Source organism: Aulonocara sp. 'chitande type north' Nkhata Bay, linkage group LG22 (assembly GCF_057382095.1).
Source record: "Aulonocara sp. 'chitande type north' Nkhata Bay isolate Kocher_YH1m ecotype deep benthic linkage group LG22, A_spYH_male_GT1.1, whole genome shotgun sequence".
Classification (NCBI taxonomy): domain Eukaryota; kingdom Metazoa; phylum Chordata; class Actinopteri; order Cichliformes; family Cichlidae; genus Aulonocara; species Aulonocara sp. 'chitande type north' Nkhata Bay.
Genome location: NC_141364.1, coordinates 33,215,325 through 33,233,062, shown reverse-complemented (window position 1 = coordinate 33,233,062; position 17,738 = coordinate 33,215,325). Strand labels below are relative to the sequence as shown.

Below are 17,738 nucleotides of genomic sequence, written 5' to 3'. Positions count from 1 at the left end.
ACTGACTGAAGATCACACTAAAAAGCACACAGGGCACTACACCCTATGTGACCAGACCACGTCTAAAGAATGAAAAAAATACAGACATTATTGTGTGTTGTGCCAAACGAGCTGTGATGAGACGTCTTCGTTCAGCTTCCTCAGTTATTCAGTTGATTCATGGAGTTAAGGTGGCCGACGCGCTGTGAAAAAACCTTTGCATGCAGGACTGTCAGATACTCAAATTTAAAAGGTGCTGTTCACAAGTATACATGGTCCAAGATGTTGTCTTCAACAAGGCTTGGATTTAAAAACAAATATACAACAGATCATACTAACATGTTGAAAGTAAAATCACAAAGACTCACGAATCTAATCTCATTTTAACTCCAAATGATATTAAACATAAGAGATTCCTTTTGGAAAGGATGGATGGGTGTGTGCTCTAGAGAAGGAATCAAACTTCCTGTCAGCAGTTAAAAATCCCACATGCATGATATTATCAGGCTCCATTTACACCTATGCCGTGAATATTGGTGAAAGCACCGTTAATGGTATGTAGAGGTTTTAAAGAAAACTGTGCTGCCATCCTGACAAGTCTGAGTGTCAGACGATAACAAACACATTGTGCATGTATCCCAACAGCACGAGTGTGGATGTGGATTTAAAAAAGGAAAAGAAAGAATAAAGGAGACCTTACCAGGCAAACTTTATTAATCCACAGCAGTAAACAGTGCCTTTCTACTGTCAGTACTAAACTACCTCTGGTACTTCCACTCACACCTAGAAAACCATTTAACTTGAATTATATATTAACAAATACCGACATTAGAAACTTAAATAATATCATACAAAGTCTATTCTGAATCATTCCTGCAGAGGGAGCTGTGCCCCTGCGTTCTTCCTTTCAATAAGCACAGGCTTGGGTAAATATCTGCTGTTGGACATGCCAGGTTTCATACAAACACAGTCTGCATCTTCCATCAGAGTAAAACTGCAAAGTCAATCGAAGTCCAACTGGAGCGTCCGGCTCGTTTATCGTGCTGGTTCAACTGCAGGAGCGCACACACACGCACACGCGCGCACACCCGCACGCACGCACACACACGCACACACACGCACACACGCGCGCACACCCGCACGCACACACACGCACGCGCACACCCACACGCACGCACACACACGCGCACACCCACACGCACACACACGCGCGCACCCACACGCGCGCACACCCACACACACGCACGCACACACACACGCACGCGCACACACGCACACAGTGCTGTTAGTTTGGATGAACCTTACAATAATTCAAGAAACAAAAGAAGACTTAGTGTACGAGGAGATGTCTATCTCTTCCGGCAGCTCGCCGATGTTCACCTCGAAGCGGTCCTGGACATCGTTGAGCGTGCGGGCGTCACCTTCATCAGACACAAATGTGATGGCCAGGCCTTTCGTTCCAAACCTGCCTGCTCGAGCAACCTACACCAAGACACCAGTGCAGCTGACCACATTACTCAGTCAGGATCACAGACTACAGCACAGTAGGGCAAACTAATCACAGTACAGGATAAGTATAAGACAATATAGTATGGCTTTGATAGAAGCCCTCTCCGTGTTCTTCTGGCATAGGTTAATGTTAGTGAATAAATGCTGTCCCAGAGTATTTGATCTGCCTTTTCTCTTCCGTACCCGTGTTTGTCCTATGAAGTCCTCTTTCAACAGAAGACTTCCTTCCAGCCTGGGTGCAGGACAGAGACCCTCCTTGCCACTCTTGGGATAAGCTACTACCTGCTCAGCTGATTATAACATTAATAAATGCCTCACACCTGTGTCTATCTAATAAAGAGCTCAGATTCCTCAGCATCTCCTTAAATATGTATTTGTACATCATCCAATAAGTCACAAATATGACCTTGTGCAGCTTTCACATATATTTCTATTACTCTTTTAGCCTGTCAGGTGAACAACACATGGATAGTCTCACCCTGTGAAGGTAAGTGTCAGAGTCTTCTGGCATGTCATAATTGAAGGCAATATTGACTCTCTCAATGTCCATCCCTCATCCAAACAGGTTGGTGGCCACCAGGATTCGCCTCTGGAAGTCCTTGAACTGCTGGTAGCGAGACAAACTACAGAGGACAATAAGTGAAGCTTAGTCTGTGTGTCACATATCCTCACATTGAAAGTTTCATTATGTGTGTATTGGGCTGCTGAGTTGATCAACATCCTCACAGTACTGTGCAAATGTCCCCACTCATGTCTTTACATTTTTTTCTCCCAATGACACAGACCTTCTTGGAATTTTTGAAGTGGTCTTGAGTAACAGCTCTCCAGCTTCCTGAAAGACTTTCAAAGTTTTTCTTGGACATCAGCTTTTTTTGAGTGTATTTATGGGATTTTTGGTCACCGACATCAGTCAGACACTGATGCTGGATGAGAAGGACTGGCTCGTAGTCTCCACTTTAATTTATCCCACAGGTGTTTGTGACAGGGTGTGGTTTCTGGCTCAGCTGCAGGGGAGGGGTGGAGCAGTGCTTGGAGGAGGCTGAAGGCCACAGCTGTTCCTCATTGTTCCACCTTGTCTTTCCCTATTTAAGTAGCACGCTAAGTCCATGGGTGTAGAGAGTGGAAGGCGCAGAGACAGAGGAGCAGCTGAGTGTACAGTCATGTGTTCTGTCAGGCAGAGCTAAGAACTCTGTGCAGGCCAGTCAAGTTCTTCCACATCAAAGCTGCTTATTTATATGGAGCTTGCTTTGTGGACTTGTTGATTATCTGACAGGAGGACCACAACGTGCGTCTTCAACATTGTGTGTCTGACAAGGTGATCGGCAACACGGGCACCACAAGGGACTGTCCTCTCCCCTTTCCTCTTCACCATCTACACCACAGACCTTTTACTTTTAGATGATCCTGCAGTGGTTGGATGCATCAGTGAGGGTGATGAGTGTTGGGCTGTGGTCGAGCAGAATCATCTGCAACTCAGCGTAGCAAAGACCAACCGATTTAGGAGGACCGGGAAACCTGTGACCCCTGTTTCAATCCAGGGGGTCGATGTGCAGGACTATAAATACCTCAGAGTACACCTGATAATAAATTGTAGTGGGTTAAAAACACCACTGCACTCTACAGGAAGGGCCAGAGTCGTCTCTGAGGTCTTCAACATCTGTCGGACAACACACAGGTGTTTCTATGAGTCTGTTGTGGACAGTGCTATCCTCTGTGCTGTTGCTTGCTGGGACAGCAGGTTGAGGGTTTCAGATGCCAACAGACATCCTGTCACTCGTACAGTTTCCTCAAATTTTTGTGAAGGACCCAATGCACACTATGCTAATATTTGTGGTCATCAATATGTATGGAAAGGATCAGGAGGTCCAACAGTGAGTGTCTACAGCCATCGGTAAAACAAGGTAGGGTGGGTGATGTTGTGGGGATGGAGCTAGACTTTAATAAGGTGGTGTCTGAGAGGCGGATGTTGTCCAAGGTCAGGACAATGCTGGACCTCCCACCCACTCATGATGAGCTGGTCAGTCACTGAGAGACTAAGATTACCCATAATGCACCACTAAAGGACACAGGAAGTCATTCCTGTCTGTGGATATCACTCTCCATCTAATGCACATCCTCTACAGTGAAAATAACAAAATTAAGTTTTACAGTAAAATGTCAGTTATATATATTTAATCTCTGTAATATTCTGGATATTTACAATTGAGTTATTTTATAATGGAGCTAAATCATGATAGTAAATGGTAAATGGACTGGTTCTTATAGAGCGCCTTTCTAGTCTGAGCGCTTTACACAACTTGCCTCATTCACACAAGCATTTTCTTCGATGCTGTTTCTATGTAAGTGCTTTCTTGCACACTGCCAATGCACTAAAACATACCTGGATATAAAAAACACACACAGGACAGTCAGTCATGGCCTCCCCAAACCTTTGAATGTCCTTTGGGAAGCCTGGAGAACTGCTCCTGAGTACTCATAAAGGAAGCTGTCTCAGAGAGATCAGACTGTGTTGAAGAATACCGGATTCTGGCTTTTAATCTTGTCAGACCTGTACAGACTGTGTTTTAATGTACTATATTTCCTTTTACGGTATGTTTGCATGTTTCAATATATGACAGCACCATTGTCTTAACAATGGTTGGCTCAAGACTTTTGCACAGCACTGCATCTTAGAGCACACAACACCATAAGAACTAATGCTTTACCTAATATAAAGAATGACCTCACTTACCAGTAAAAGTTATGTTTGCGATGGTATAATCATCACAACGCATTAATTTAACAAAATAAAAGTGTCTGAGAGTGAAAAAAATAAAAGCCTCCTGCTTCCTTCTTCATAATATTATTATATAGTAGAAAGCATAAAGATGTGGGGTCCTTACTTTACAAAATAAAGTACCAACTGTTGTTGTGATTTGGTGCTATATAAATAAAACTGAATCAAATTGGCCACAAGAAAGAGACTGCAGCTGCATGGAGCTAAGCTCACTGTCAGCTGATTACATTTGAGCCATTTCCTAAAGGTTCACACTGAGCTTGCTATCCTCTGCCAAAAGAACAAGTAGAGTGAACACAACATGGCAGTTCAGTGTTGTCTGGAGTAATAAAATAGTAACAAACATTTATGGCGTCACCGCTCTCAGTTACCGTTCCACCTGAGGCATCCCTCGATGGATGGCAATCGCTGGAAAGTTCTGCTCCACAAGCAGCTGAGCCAGAGCTACACAACGCTGGACGGACTTCACAAAGATCACCACCTGAGCAGCACAGCGACACAATCACTCAGCTACAGTGGACATTAAGTCCTGTCGGCTTCCTGTGTGTGTCTGTTTCACTGTGTGCGCCCCTCGTCTGCACTTGGAGACAATCGATCATTAACAGCTATTTATTACTTTACTCTAAGTAGAATCAAAAAGTTTTCATGTAGAACAACACCAGGACAAAAGAGACAGAGAAACAGGACAGCACCGTCAGCCATGCTTTTTGACACTCACTAGCGCTCGACTTGTTTCTTTGTTCAGTGACAAGCTCGCAAACTGCACAAGCAGAACCTGTTGGATTAGCAGTTATGACACTGCTGTCCTGTTGGTTTCCTCCACGTTCTGTTAACTCTGCTGCTGACATGGTAACGACAGAACTCCAGTGAACTGCTGGCCCTGTTGTCAAATATACATGATTCAGGTATTAAAGTCTGTACTGGGCTGATATCTAACAAATACTGGGTGGGCGCACCCCTCACTCTGATGGACCCTCACATACTCACATGAGCAAAGTATATTGTTTCCCTCACTCCCTCACACTGAAGCATAGTAAGGCCTTTAAGAGGACCATTATACTTTTCTGTCTGTACACACACATACTGTACATATCTTATTAAGTATTTCTTTAACTGTAAATGTGAGGAGATGTCCTCTGGCACACAGCCTAACCCTAACCCTTCTTTCTGAGAGGTGTAGCCAATCAGAAGAAGAATAGAGCCTGGTTTCAGGAAGTTGATGAGCTGAGGGGTTGCACACAAGTAGCATAAATAACATTTATTTTGATCTTTGAAATAACTAATGCTTCTCTAGCAGGATCTGCAAGTGTGTCCCACAGTAACATGCTTGTAAGACATGAACATAAAACGCAGCAATCTAATTCCCATCAACAGAAAAGCAAACAGACAAAACAAAAATGTCCACAGGGGGGTTACACTGTGGGGAAAGTATGGTGTGGGTACCTGATTGAACTCTAGTGCATCCAGGAGATCGAAGAGCTTTCTGTTTTTCTCATTATCCTTCAGCTTGACGTAGTACTGCTGCAGCCCATGCAGAGTTAGCTTGGTTTCGTCATCTACAAAGATTTCCATCGGCTGGACCGGCAGGAGTTTGAAAGGGAGGTTGGCAAGATTCAGGGAAGAGCACACAAAGAGAACACCAATCATAATACAGTGGAAGTGAAAAGGAAGCAGCGAGGAGACGGAGGGAAGGCTTTGGTATAGGTAACACACACACACAGTTGTGTTTTCATATCTCTGTGGGGACATCTTATTGACATAATGCTTTCCCTAGCCCCTTACCCTAACCATCAAAGATGAATGCCTGACCCTCAGCCTACACCTAACCATGACCTAACTGTGACCCTCACACTAAAACAAGATTTTGAGCCTCGAAAATCCCTTCAAATTTGTGGGGACGGGAACTTTGTCCCTATAAGAGCTGTTAGTCCCCACAAGTATAGTAAAACTCCACTTTTTGGTCCCCAGAAAGATAAGTAAACACACACACACACTTCTTTCTTGTGACTTGGACTCATGGAGGCTGAACATCGACTTGGACTTTGTTACCCACTGTTCCAGCAGGCGAAGGAGTAGTGGAGGTGTGGAGGGAGCGGGAAGAGGCATGGCAGATGAAAGTGAAGAGGCGTATTTACATCTTGCATGAACTTTCTGCAGACTGGACGGATCTCTTTACTCAGGGTGGCGCTGAACATCATGACCTGCTTCTTGTGGGGAGTCATACGGAAAATCTCTTGGACATCTCTGCGCATGTCTAAGGAAGAGAGCATTATTTACAGCGTATTACAAACTCATCTAGATGCAGTGACTAAAGATTCAATAATGATGACTGAAGGCCCTTTCACATATGCACGCGCTGCACTCTGGAACCCATTTGTGTCTATTGTTTGTGCCACACAATAATGATTTCCCGCTGCACCGAGCAAAGCACAGCACATGCACACTTGTGACGTATTGTTGTGCGAGGAACAGAAACGAAGAGTACTGCTGCGCTGAGTTCAACCACATGATGAAGGAGAACATTCTGTACGTATCAGAGTTTGGTGAACTGTTTGCTGCAGGTTCTGCAGACCTCAGAGAGAAGCAGTGTTGTGGAAACAACACACTCTTCACCAGCTGGGATAGTTACAAAGTTTTCTTCTTTATGAACCAGCGATACATGTTTTTATCAACATTTGAACATAATAGGACACAAACTCCTCAGAGAAACACGTTTTGAAATGACAAGCAGTGAGTGCAGCGCACGGCCGATGTAAAAGGCCCTTCAAAAGAAAACATTTTTGCTTCACTTCGTACCAAATGAATTGTCAAAAACACCAAGAAATCTATGACATCACATTTGAAACAATTAATTCCTAAAGTTTTTGTACAGTATTGAACAATCATATCACCCAACATCTAAAACTGTTGTTACACTGAGAAAAATAAACCCTAAGAGCTGCTAAGTCTACGTAGGTTCTCGGTCATCCAGGTCATAGTAATCTAAGGAGCTATTAAACACATATGTAAGACTGCTTTCTTCCATGTGTGCAACATCTCTAAAGTTAGAAATATCCTGTCTCAGAGTGACGCTGAAAAACTAGTTCATGCATTTATTACTTCCAGGCTGGACGACTGTAATTCATTATTATCAGGAAGTCCTAAAAACTCCCTGAAAAGCCTTCAGCTGATCCAAAATGCTGCAGCAAGAGTCCTGACAGGGACTAGAAAGAGAGAGCAGATTTCTCCTGTTTTGGCTTCCTGTTAAATCCAGAATTCAAAATCCTGCTCCTCACATACAAGGTCTTAAATAATCAGGCCCCATCTTATCTTAATGACCTTGTAGGACCATATCACCCTATTAGAGCACTTCGCTCTCGCTCTGCAGGCCTACTTGTTGTTCCTAGAGTATTTAAAAGTAGAATGGGAGGCAGAGCCTTCAGTTTTCAGGCCCCTCTTCTGTGGAACCAGCTTCCAGTTTGGATTCAGGAGACAGACACTATCTCTACTTTTAAGATTAGGCTTCAAACTTTCCTTTTTGCTAAAGCATATAGTTAGGGCTATGGCTGAGCCATATTATACCGTTCACGGTATTACCGGTACAATGTTAGGCAACGATAAGAAAATGAAATATCGCGATAGAATATGGGTAAAACGCGCATGCGCAGTTCCTTTGTTTTCATACGCACATGGCCGATTGTTGAGTGAAACGGATGAACCAGAATTGGTTTGTAAAAATGCTGCAACTTCAGTGATGTGGAACTGGTTTGGTGTTTGTCCCTCAGATACACAACAAAGCACATTTTTTTGTAGAACATGCAAGCGGGTCGTCGTTATTGCCGTATTTGTCGGACTAAGATGATCTTAAATCTGGGAGTAATCTGGGTCCTAAACTTTGTCCGCTTCAGGTCCCAAAGTCAAACGAACACTGCAGCATCACTGAGAGTTAAAAACTGTCTAAATTCTTTCATCTTTAATAAAACGATCAGCGTTGCTGCTTTACCAGGTGTAACTATGAAGTTTAACTTCCAGGCATCCATGAAAACAGAATTTATGACATTTAACAGTTAGAAGTTAGCAGGAAGTTAGCTCGCTAGTTACCTAAGCATGATATAGCATGTTCCGACTGAGAGATTTCTGAAACATTCAAACGTACAGCTCTGCTATCACTTCCAACATATATTAAGACAGGAAACTAAACAGCAGTGACGTTTGTAGGGTTACTGAAGTTGGGCTAGCTGCTATATAATGATGTGCCACGTGATCGCTAGCGACACAGCTATGTTAGCATAACAAACACAGTGAAGCTGGAGGATGAACGCTAACACTTTTGCACTCGATAAAAGTTAACGTGAAGGTTCCTGATAGTTAGAGACAAATGCAATCGCATGGCAGGATGCTGTAAACGGACCAAACTTCAGTCAGGAGAACAACTGAGATAATCCATCCACAATACGAGGTTAGTCATTAATATACTGCAACAACATGGGAATAGAGCAGCTGCCAGAGAATTCAACATTAATGAATCAATGGTACAGAAGTGGAGGAAGCAAGAAGAATGAGTTGAATAAAGTTTGATTTCTCTGACTGCTTTGTTTTGCTTAATGTGTCTTATAATCCCGTGCACCTTATGGTCTGAAAAATACACATTAGACTTTTTTTATTTGGCACACTGCAGTTTAATGTAGCAAAGCACCTCTTTTTAACTTCAGTGGATATTATACATGGTTATGCTCAGGATATGTCAGCCCATATGTCAGCAAATTTGCATTTGCACTGTTAAATTTGTATATAGCTTTAATGCACATAAAAAACAGCTGCTTGTTTAAGTGAAAATAAATGGATGGTTTTTTTGCACTAGTAAAGTTGTGGAGTTGTATTTTGTCTCGCAGTAACTATATCATCAGTTATATCGTTATCACAAATTTTCAAATATATATCGTGATAAATATTTTCGGCCATATCGCCCTGCTCTAGTTAGGGCTGGATCAGGTGACCCTGAATCCTCCCTTAGTTATGCTGCAATAGGTGTAGGCTGCTGGGGGATTCCCATGATGCACTGGGTGTTTCTTCTTCACTCACTATGTGTTAACAGACCTCTCTGCACTGAATCATCCTTGTTATTAACCTCTGTCTCTCTTCCACAGCATGTCTTTATCCTGTCTTCGTTCTCTCACCCCAACCAATCACAGCTGTCGGAGGTTTCTTCCTGTTAAAAGGGAGTTTTTCCTTCCCACTGTCGCCAAAGTGCTTGCTCATAGGAAGTCATATGATTGTTGGGTTTTTCTCTGTATTTATTATTGTAGGGTCTACCTTACAATATAAAGCACCTTGAGGCGACTGTTGTTGTCATCTCGTACTGTATATATAAAACTGAACTGAAAGCAACTGGATTTCTTTAAGTTTCTTGAAGACGTTTCACGTCTCATCCGAGAAGCTTCTTCAATTATAAAACAAAATGGTGGAGATTCCCAGGTATTAATCCTTAGTGGAAGTTGTCCCTTAACCTCTTAAGGCCCGAACTCTTTCATGGCATGCATTTTTAATTTTTCTTTGCTATTTGGGCTGATTGGGACCCGATGGATGTAAAAACAAAGAATTCCCAGATTTTTTTTTATACCTGATTTTTGTTTCTGAGATAAATTAGATCCACATATGAGGACATTTGCTTTACATTTGGATAGAACAGTGGCAGTATAACGTCCTCGTAAGTGGATATCGGGCCCTTGTAGAACAAAATTTTGTATTTTGGTCTAGACAACCCAAAATGTGATGTCCACATATGTGGACGTCAGGTCCTAGGAGGTTAAGAAGGTTGTTGACCCACTATTGATCATGTCCCTCACCACACGTGCCATGGTGAGAAAAAAGGCGTGGATTATTATCGTCAGAGTTTTGATGCATGCTCAATCATCCAGGTAAGTAAATCCCAAAGGTTGATTCCGTTCACCTGGACGTTTTGTGGGAGAAACGTTTCGTTACTCGTCCAAGTGACTTCTTCGGTCTCAGCTGACTGCAGGTTTCCAACCTTATAAACAGTACATTTACACAATGAGGGAAACTATTGGTGGGTGAACAATGGGCTGGGAGGTAATGACCATTAATCAAAGACCACTGATCAATGGCCATGAGTACCATTCACAGAGAGTTGGGGAATGGCTGCAATCACAGCATTGTAAGATGGTGACAGATGCACCCTTAGGCCCCTCCTCCATTCAGAGATGGTCTTTCCCTTTTCACGTAAATGGCCTCCTTGACTCCGCCCTCAAACCAGCGTTCCTCCCTGTCCAGGATGTTACATCCTCATCATTGAAACAGTGTCCACTGGCCTGTAGGTGTGCATAGACTGCAGAGTCCTGGCTTGACGAGGTGGCTCTGCTGTGTTGTAGCCAGAGGTTGTTTGGTTTCCCCGATGTATAAATCCTGGCAGTCCTCCTGCACTTAACAGCGTACACTATGTTACTCTGTGTCGGGGGACCCGATCCTTGGGGTGGACCAATTTTTGGCGCAGCGTGTTTTGAGGTTTAAAAGCCACAGAGACCCGGTGTTTAGAAAAAATGCGTCTCAGCTGCTCCGATACTCCTGACACGTACGGGATCACTACAGGTTTTCTCTTGGGCAGCGGTTGTCCTTCTCTCCTGGATCAGCTGGAGCTTTCTTTAGGAGCCAAAAGTCCAGCTGGGATAACCACACTTACTCAGGGCCTTCTTGATGTTCTTCTGCCTCCCTGGCTGCTGTGTCTGTGGGGATGGTGTTCGCTCTGTGTTGTAGCGTCCTGATGACGCCCAGTTTGTGCTCCAAATCACAGACGCCTCATTAAATTTTATTAGGGAAAGACTGATAGCCCTCAGTGTTTTATTAGATACCCTAGTGGTATCAATTTCACACCCCTATGTCGCTATGTCCTTGAGTTATCACTTCACAAATTTGCGTGTCCAGGCCGCCCGCCTCGCAGGGTTACGACAATAAAAGTAGCAGTTGTCATCAAAATAAAAGCAACAAAGTCATGCTGCATTTGTTTAGCTGCCCCCTCTGCCTCTACAAAGGTGGGAAGACGCTGGTGCCATGATCTTTCACAATCCTCCAAATTTATCTTTAACTGAGAAATTTGTTTCTTACGCTTTATTCTGTTTGTTGTCACACAAGCACAGCAGAGAAATCCACTGTGTACATTTAGATTTAGCTAGATATATGTCAGGGGTGCTCAATACGTCGATCGCGATCGACCAGTCGATCGCAAAGGTAGTATTGGTAGATCGCATGGCATTAAAAAAATTGATGCCAGCCTATCATCCATCCCGTCACTTGATTGATACAGGGAAGCCAGTCAGATGACATGAGATTTTTTCTGACGCTTAGGTCGCTGCGCATGCGCAAACAGCGGCGCGAAGTGTAGTAAAACTGACAAGCTAGTCAGCGAGTTAACTCCAATTTTTAGCTCTCGGTTTTTTCTCTTAAACCTGGCCGTCAGCAGCTACTGTCCGGACTATGCATCCCTGGCTGATTCAATTCAGTGCAAGTCATCAGAGTAAACTCAGGTAATGACAAAAAATTTACATAGTTAATTGTGTTGTGAAATATTGGATATTGCGGTTATGCATGTATATACATTGTAGATATAAAGAATCCTCAATATATTTATAAATAAGTATATGTTTTGGATTTTTGTAGTGGGTAGATCATTTTGACTTGGTCATTTTATAAGTAGCTCACATGCGGAAAAAGTGTGAGCACCCCTGATATATGTCATGTATACGTTTACTGTTTATTCTCACTGTTTATTCTCACACCAATCACACCCGCAGTACAATAACTTCTACCACCAGCACCTTGGCCTCGAGTTGTCAGCTGTCAAACACTTTATTATCCTGGGAAAAGAAAAGATGGATACCTCATGATCCTTATAAAAATCACACATTACAGGAAAACCACAGACTCATATTTACTGCTGCAAGCTCCCCAAGGGAGGCAGGAAACCTTCACACAATATGAAAGGAAACTGGACTCCATACATAAAAACCACAAAGCTACCACAGTGAGACCACAAAGCTAATGAGACAGAGGTTGGTTTGAATGTTATCTTATCCTCTTCTTTGTTTCTTGGTTTTAAACACTGGCACATATTTGGATCTGATTTTGCTTTAAAAAGTGGGTTGTGCCACTTACCAAGCTGCTCGAGCATCTTGTCACACTCATCCAGGATGAAATGTTTGATGTGACGCAAATTGAGCGTCTTGCTGCGCGTCAGTGCCAGGATTCTGCCTGGTGTTCCCACCACAATATGAGGAGAGTTTTTCTTCAGCTCCTCTTCATCCTTCTTTATAGACAGCCCTCCAAAGAACACTGCCACCTGCAGGAAAACAAGCATACATCATACTGTTTGAGCTGGGAGAAACTGATGTATGAGTTCAAGCTGCTTTACCTTAACAGTGGGCATGTACTTTGAAAATCTCTCATATTCCTTGCTGATCTGAAACGCCAGCTCTCTGGTATGGCACATCACCAGGACAGAGACCTGCACATAAAAATGGCAAAGATTAAGATATAGTATCAACTTAATTCACTATGGGATGTATTTACTGCACTATGGTCCTTGAAAACACGATGCATCTGTAAATCTGAATGTACACTGTTCTTTTTTCCCTGCACACTACTGCAAGTCTTTCGTTCAAACTCAAACAGCCCACAACTCTTTACCAAGCGTTCTGCCAAGTGGATGGTAATAATTAAGAGTGACTCAAACATTTTTTCTCTCATCTGGATGTTAGCAGTTGGTCAGTCAAGAGTTGTGAAAAGCCCTAATCACAACATCATGGAGTCAACTGACTCTGTGACTGCCAGGTAAAAGTCGGCATTTTACACAAAAGACACAACGCAATATCCTGAGTTTGCTTTCAGATTTGTTTTTGAGCCTGTTTATCTAGATATGAAGGCTCTACAAGTACAGAACAAATGTGCTCATTAGCTAAAAATCAGCTGTAAGTAGAATCTAAAATGAAAATAAATGCAGAAAAGCAATTAAATGACAGTTGTTACAATATAATAAAACACCTTTTAGCTCTGTCCTGGCTGCTACACCTCACCTGACCGGTGATGGGCTCTAGCTGCTGCAGGGTGGCAAGAACAAACACTGCTGTCTTCCCCATCCCAGACTTGGCCTGACAGAGCACATCCATACCCAGGATTGCCTGAGGGATGCATTCATGCTGAACTGGAAGGAGAACACATGAGCAGGAGAATTTCAGCTCATTCAGGATGCAGCAACCAGAAACCAGTACTCAAGCCATTTCTTTCACTCCCAGTTCAATGCAAAGTTACCTTTAAAATCCTTTAATTATTTCACAAAACTCTCTGTGGTTTGCCCTCCAGTATACTTTCTCAGGGTCTTTCAGAGTCAGAACTCTCAGGTCATCACATGCACATCTCTGAACTGTTCCCAGACTTAGGTCTACGGGTGCTTTCAGCATCTGTGGTCCTGTTCTTTGGAGCAAGCTGCCTGCTGACCTGAGGTAGGTTACAGTGGTTTGCGAAAGTATTGGGCCCCCTTGAACTTTCCCACATTTTGTCACATTACAGCCACAAACATGAATCAATGTTATTGGACTTCCAGGTGAAAGACCAACACAAAGTGGTGCACACGTGAGAAGTGGAACGAAAATCATACATGATTCCAAACATTTGTTACAAATAAATAACTGCAAAGTGGGGTGTGTGTAATTATTCAGCCCCCTGAGTCAATACTTTGTAGAACCAGCTTTTGCTGCAGTTCCAGCTGCCAGTCTTTTAGGGTCTGTCTCTACCAGCTTTGCACATCTACAGACTGAAATCTTTGCTCATTCTTCTTTGAAACAGCTCCAGCTCAGTCAGATTAGATGGGCAGCGTTTGTGAACAGCAGTTTTCAGATCTTGCCACAGATTCTGGATTGGATTTAGATCTGGACTTTGACTGGGCCAGTCTAACACATGGATATGTTTTGTTTTAAACCATGGCATTGGTGCCCTGGCTTTATGTTTAGGGTCGTTGTCCTGCTGGAAGGTGAACCTCCGCCCCAGTCTCAAGTCTTTTGCAGACTCCAAGAGGTTTTCTTCTAAGACTGTCCTGTATTTGGCTCCATCCATCTTCCCACCAACTCTGACCAGCTTCCCTGTCCCTGCTGAAGAGAAGCCCCCCCCAGAGCACGATGCTGCCACCACCATATCTGACAGTGGGGATGGTGTGTTCAGAGTGATGTGCAGTGTTAGTTTTCACACACAGCGTTTTGCATGTTGGTCTCATCTGACCAGAGCAGCTTCTTCCACATGTTTGCTGTGTCCCCACATGGCTTGTGGCAAACTGCAAACAGGACTTCTTATGGTTTTCTGTTAACAATGGCTTTCTTCTTGCCACTCTTCCATGAAGGCCAACTTTGTGCAGTGCACCACTAATAGTTGTCCTATGGACAGATTCCCCCACCTGAGCTGTAGATCTCTGCAGCTCGTCCAGAGTCACCATGGGCCTCTTGGCTGCATTTCTGATCAGCGCTCTCCTTGTTCGGCCTGTGAGTTTAGGTGGACGGCCTTGTCTTGGTAGGTTTACAGTTGTGCCGTACTCCTTCCATTTCTGAATGATGGCTTGAACAGTGCTCCGTGGGATGTTCAAGGCTTGGGAAATCTTTTTGTAGCCTAAGCCTGCTTTAAATTTCTCAATAACTTTATCCCTGACCTGTCTGGTGTCTAAATCCAATCGAGAATCTGTGGCAAGATCTGAAAACTGCTGTTCACAAACGCTGTCCAGCTAATCTGGCTGAGCTGGAGCTGTTTCAAAGAAGAATGGGCAAAGATTTCAGTCTGTAGATGTGCAAAGCTGGTAGAGACAGACCCTAAAAGACTGGCAGCTGCAACTGCAGCAAAAGCTGGTTCTACAAAGTATTGACTCAGGGGCTGAATAATTACGCACACCCCACTTTGCAGTTATTTATTTGTAACAAATGTTTGGAATCATGTATGACTTTCGTTCCACTTCTCACGTGTGCACCACTTTGTGTTGGTCTTTCACCTGGACGTCCAATAACATTGGGGGCAGGGATAGCTCAGTAGGTAAAGTGGTCGCCCCATGATCGGAAGGTCGGCGGTTCGAATCCACTTAACGGCTACCCTGAGGTACCCCTGAGCAAGGTACCGTCCCTACACACTGCTCCCCGGGCGCCTGCTTAGTGGGCTGCCCACTGCTTCACTGAGTGAATGGGTTAAATGCAGAGAAAAACAAGTAATTTCCCCATGGGGATCAATAAAGTATCCATTATTATTATTATTATTATTATTATTATTGATTCATGTTTGTGGCTGTAATGTGACAAAATGTGGGAAAGTTCAAGGGGGCCCAATACTTTTGAAAGCCACTGTATATGTATGCCTACGTTCAAAAACAGGCTTAAAACCTTTTTATTCTGACTGACCTACAATGAGACTCAAAATGTGGTTTTAGTGTCAGGGTTACAATTAGGATGTAGTTAGGCATTCATTTGTCATGATTAGGGTAAGGAGCTAGGGAAAGCTCCATGCACTTGTGTCTTCACGTATTGATTATTGTAACGCTCTTCTTTCTGGGCTATCAAAGAAAAGTTTCAGAGGTCTACAGATGGTGCAAAATGCAGCTGCTCGCATTTTAACAAGAACTGGGAAATTTGAGCACATTACCCTGTGCTGAGATCTCTTCATATGTTTTTTTTTTTTTTTTTTTTGCACCATTTCCAAGCACTTTGTTCTCCAATGTGTGCCTTAGTCTTGTTTTGTACATATTCCTCTAGACTGTACATATGGCTATGTTTGCCATTTATTCCTGCTCTCTATTTACATTTTATTCCAGCACAGCTGGTGTGGAGCGCCTATACATTTGTTGTACAATGAATGGCTATTCTATTTAGCTGTTTTCACTGTAGGTTTACAATGATTTAGATTGTAAACTGTGGTGGGGCGTGGCCTGCGGTGCCGTGCGGATGCACCCTGCCGTGCCACATCCTGGGTTTCGGCACCATTGTGGTGGAATTAAGGCACGGCGGTACCGCAGATCTGTGTTTTGAGCCATTTTTATTCAACATTTGTCAAACCACCACAACCCCACCAACCCCTGAGTCCCCATGTTTTAACATGGCGGGCTTGACTGTGGATGCCGTGCAGGTGCATCCGCACAGCACCGCAGTCCACGCCCCACCACATAAACCTACACAGATTTTCATGCTTTTATCTTCTGTGTTCAGCACATCGAGTTTGAGCATAATGAAATGTGTTATGTAACTAAAATTACCATTGCCAACACACCAACCCACCACAGCTCTGTAAAAGGAGGAACTGGCATTAATCTTTATCAGACGCTTCAAATACAGAGAGAAGATAAAAAAGTGAATAAAATCAGCAGCGGTTGTACCAGTTCCCAATTTTCCTCCTGGCACCAGTTACTCACCCTCAGACGGATGTTCAAACCCACAATCCACTATGGCTCTCAGCAGTTCAGGTTTCAGTAGAAAGTCTCTGAATCCAGAGGAGTGAATGGACACATAGGAGCCCTTCACCCCTTCCTTCCTTATCGACATGTCACTTGCACCTCCAACATCTCCAACATCTCCAACCCCTCCGGCCTCCACCTCATCATCTTCATAGTCCAACAGCTCGTTATCTACGTCGTTTTCTGTCATCCTGACCCTTCTGCGAAACAAGAAAAACAAATAATGTGTATGAAACTTCAGGAACAAAGAGCTTTTAAACTTTTGCAGTGCTAGAAGGTTCAACATGGCCAAAAATTATTGGAGTCAGCATGTGTGCAAATAAGAGCCAGCAGCTTAGACTTCAGAAGGTTGGGCTTGTTTTACTCCTGGTTCGGAGACGTCAGTCAGAGCAGATGTCCTTAATCTAGCTATCTCAAGCTCATGCTCTGAGTGCAGCAGCCCAATCCCACCTCCCAAAGTCAAATCCTAATCAACTTCAGCTGCCACGATTACGTCGACTATCAAAATCATCGACGACTAATTTAACGCATTATTTAAAGCTTTGCAAGATCCCAAAAGACACAGGAATAAGTAGTAGGATTTAAGAGTCTAATAACGGACTGAAACAGAAGATGGTAGCACTGCATGCACAAGGATGCCAGCTGCCGTTAAACCCCAAAGAAGAAGAAGCTGTGTCCAAATTCAGGGGGAGCATCCTTCGGAGGCCGCATTTGTGAAGGCTTTCCAAATACAAAGACTTCTGCAAATGCAGAGGGGAGGAGCTCTGCTGTCTCCAAACTGTGGAGTAGAGCGGATAGCTGTGTACATATATACATATACATACATATACATATATACATACATACATACATACATACATACATATATATATACACATATATGTGTGTGTATATATATATATATATATATATATATATATATTTATATATATATATATATATATATTAGGGGTGCAACGATATTCGTATCGATATTGAACCGTTCGATACAGTGCTTTCGGTTCGGTACGCATA

At 43.3% G+C, this 17,738-nt stretch overlaps 1 protein-coding gene across 5 annotated transcripts; it reads right to left on the bottom strand.

Annotated features, from left to right (window-relative positions):
* Positions 1-671: 671 nt before the first annotated feature.
* ddx39b (DEAD (Asp-Glu-Ala-Asp) box polypeptide 39B) lies at positions 672-17,381 on the bottom strand. 5 transcript variants are annotated; one of them, XR_015127017.1, is made up of 9 exons: positions 16,683-17,370; positions 13,327-13,454; positions 12,666-12,758; positions 12,410-12,593; positions 6,400-6,518; positions 5,708-5,839; positions 4,636-4,745; positions 1,967-2,111; positions 672-1,461 (listed from the first exon to the last, which is right to left on the bottom strand). XR_015127017.1 is itself a non-coding variant. In XM_086281324.1 (8 exons), exons 1-8 carry the CDS (start codon positions 17,008-17,010, stop codon positions 2,042-2,044), a joined length of 1,164 nt encoding a protein of 387 aa, XP_086137450.1. In that variant the 5' UTR covers positions 17,011-17,371; the 3' UTR covers positions 672-2,041. The 5 variants fall into 5 exon arrangements, 2 of the variants coding, with proteins under 2 accessions (XP_086137450.1, XP_086137451.1); XM_086281324.1 differs by having other exon boundaries at positions 672-2,111; positions 16,683-17,371; XR_015127018.1 differs by lacking the exons at positions 672-1,461; positions 1,967-2,111 and having other exon boundaries at positions 6,314-6,518; positions 16,683-17,381.
* Positions 17,382-17,738: the final 357 nt, after the last annotated feature.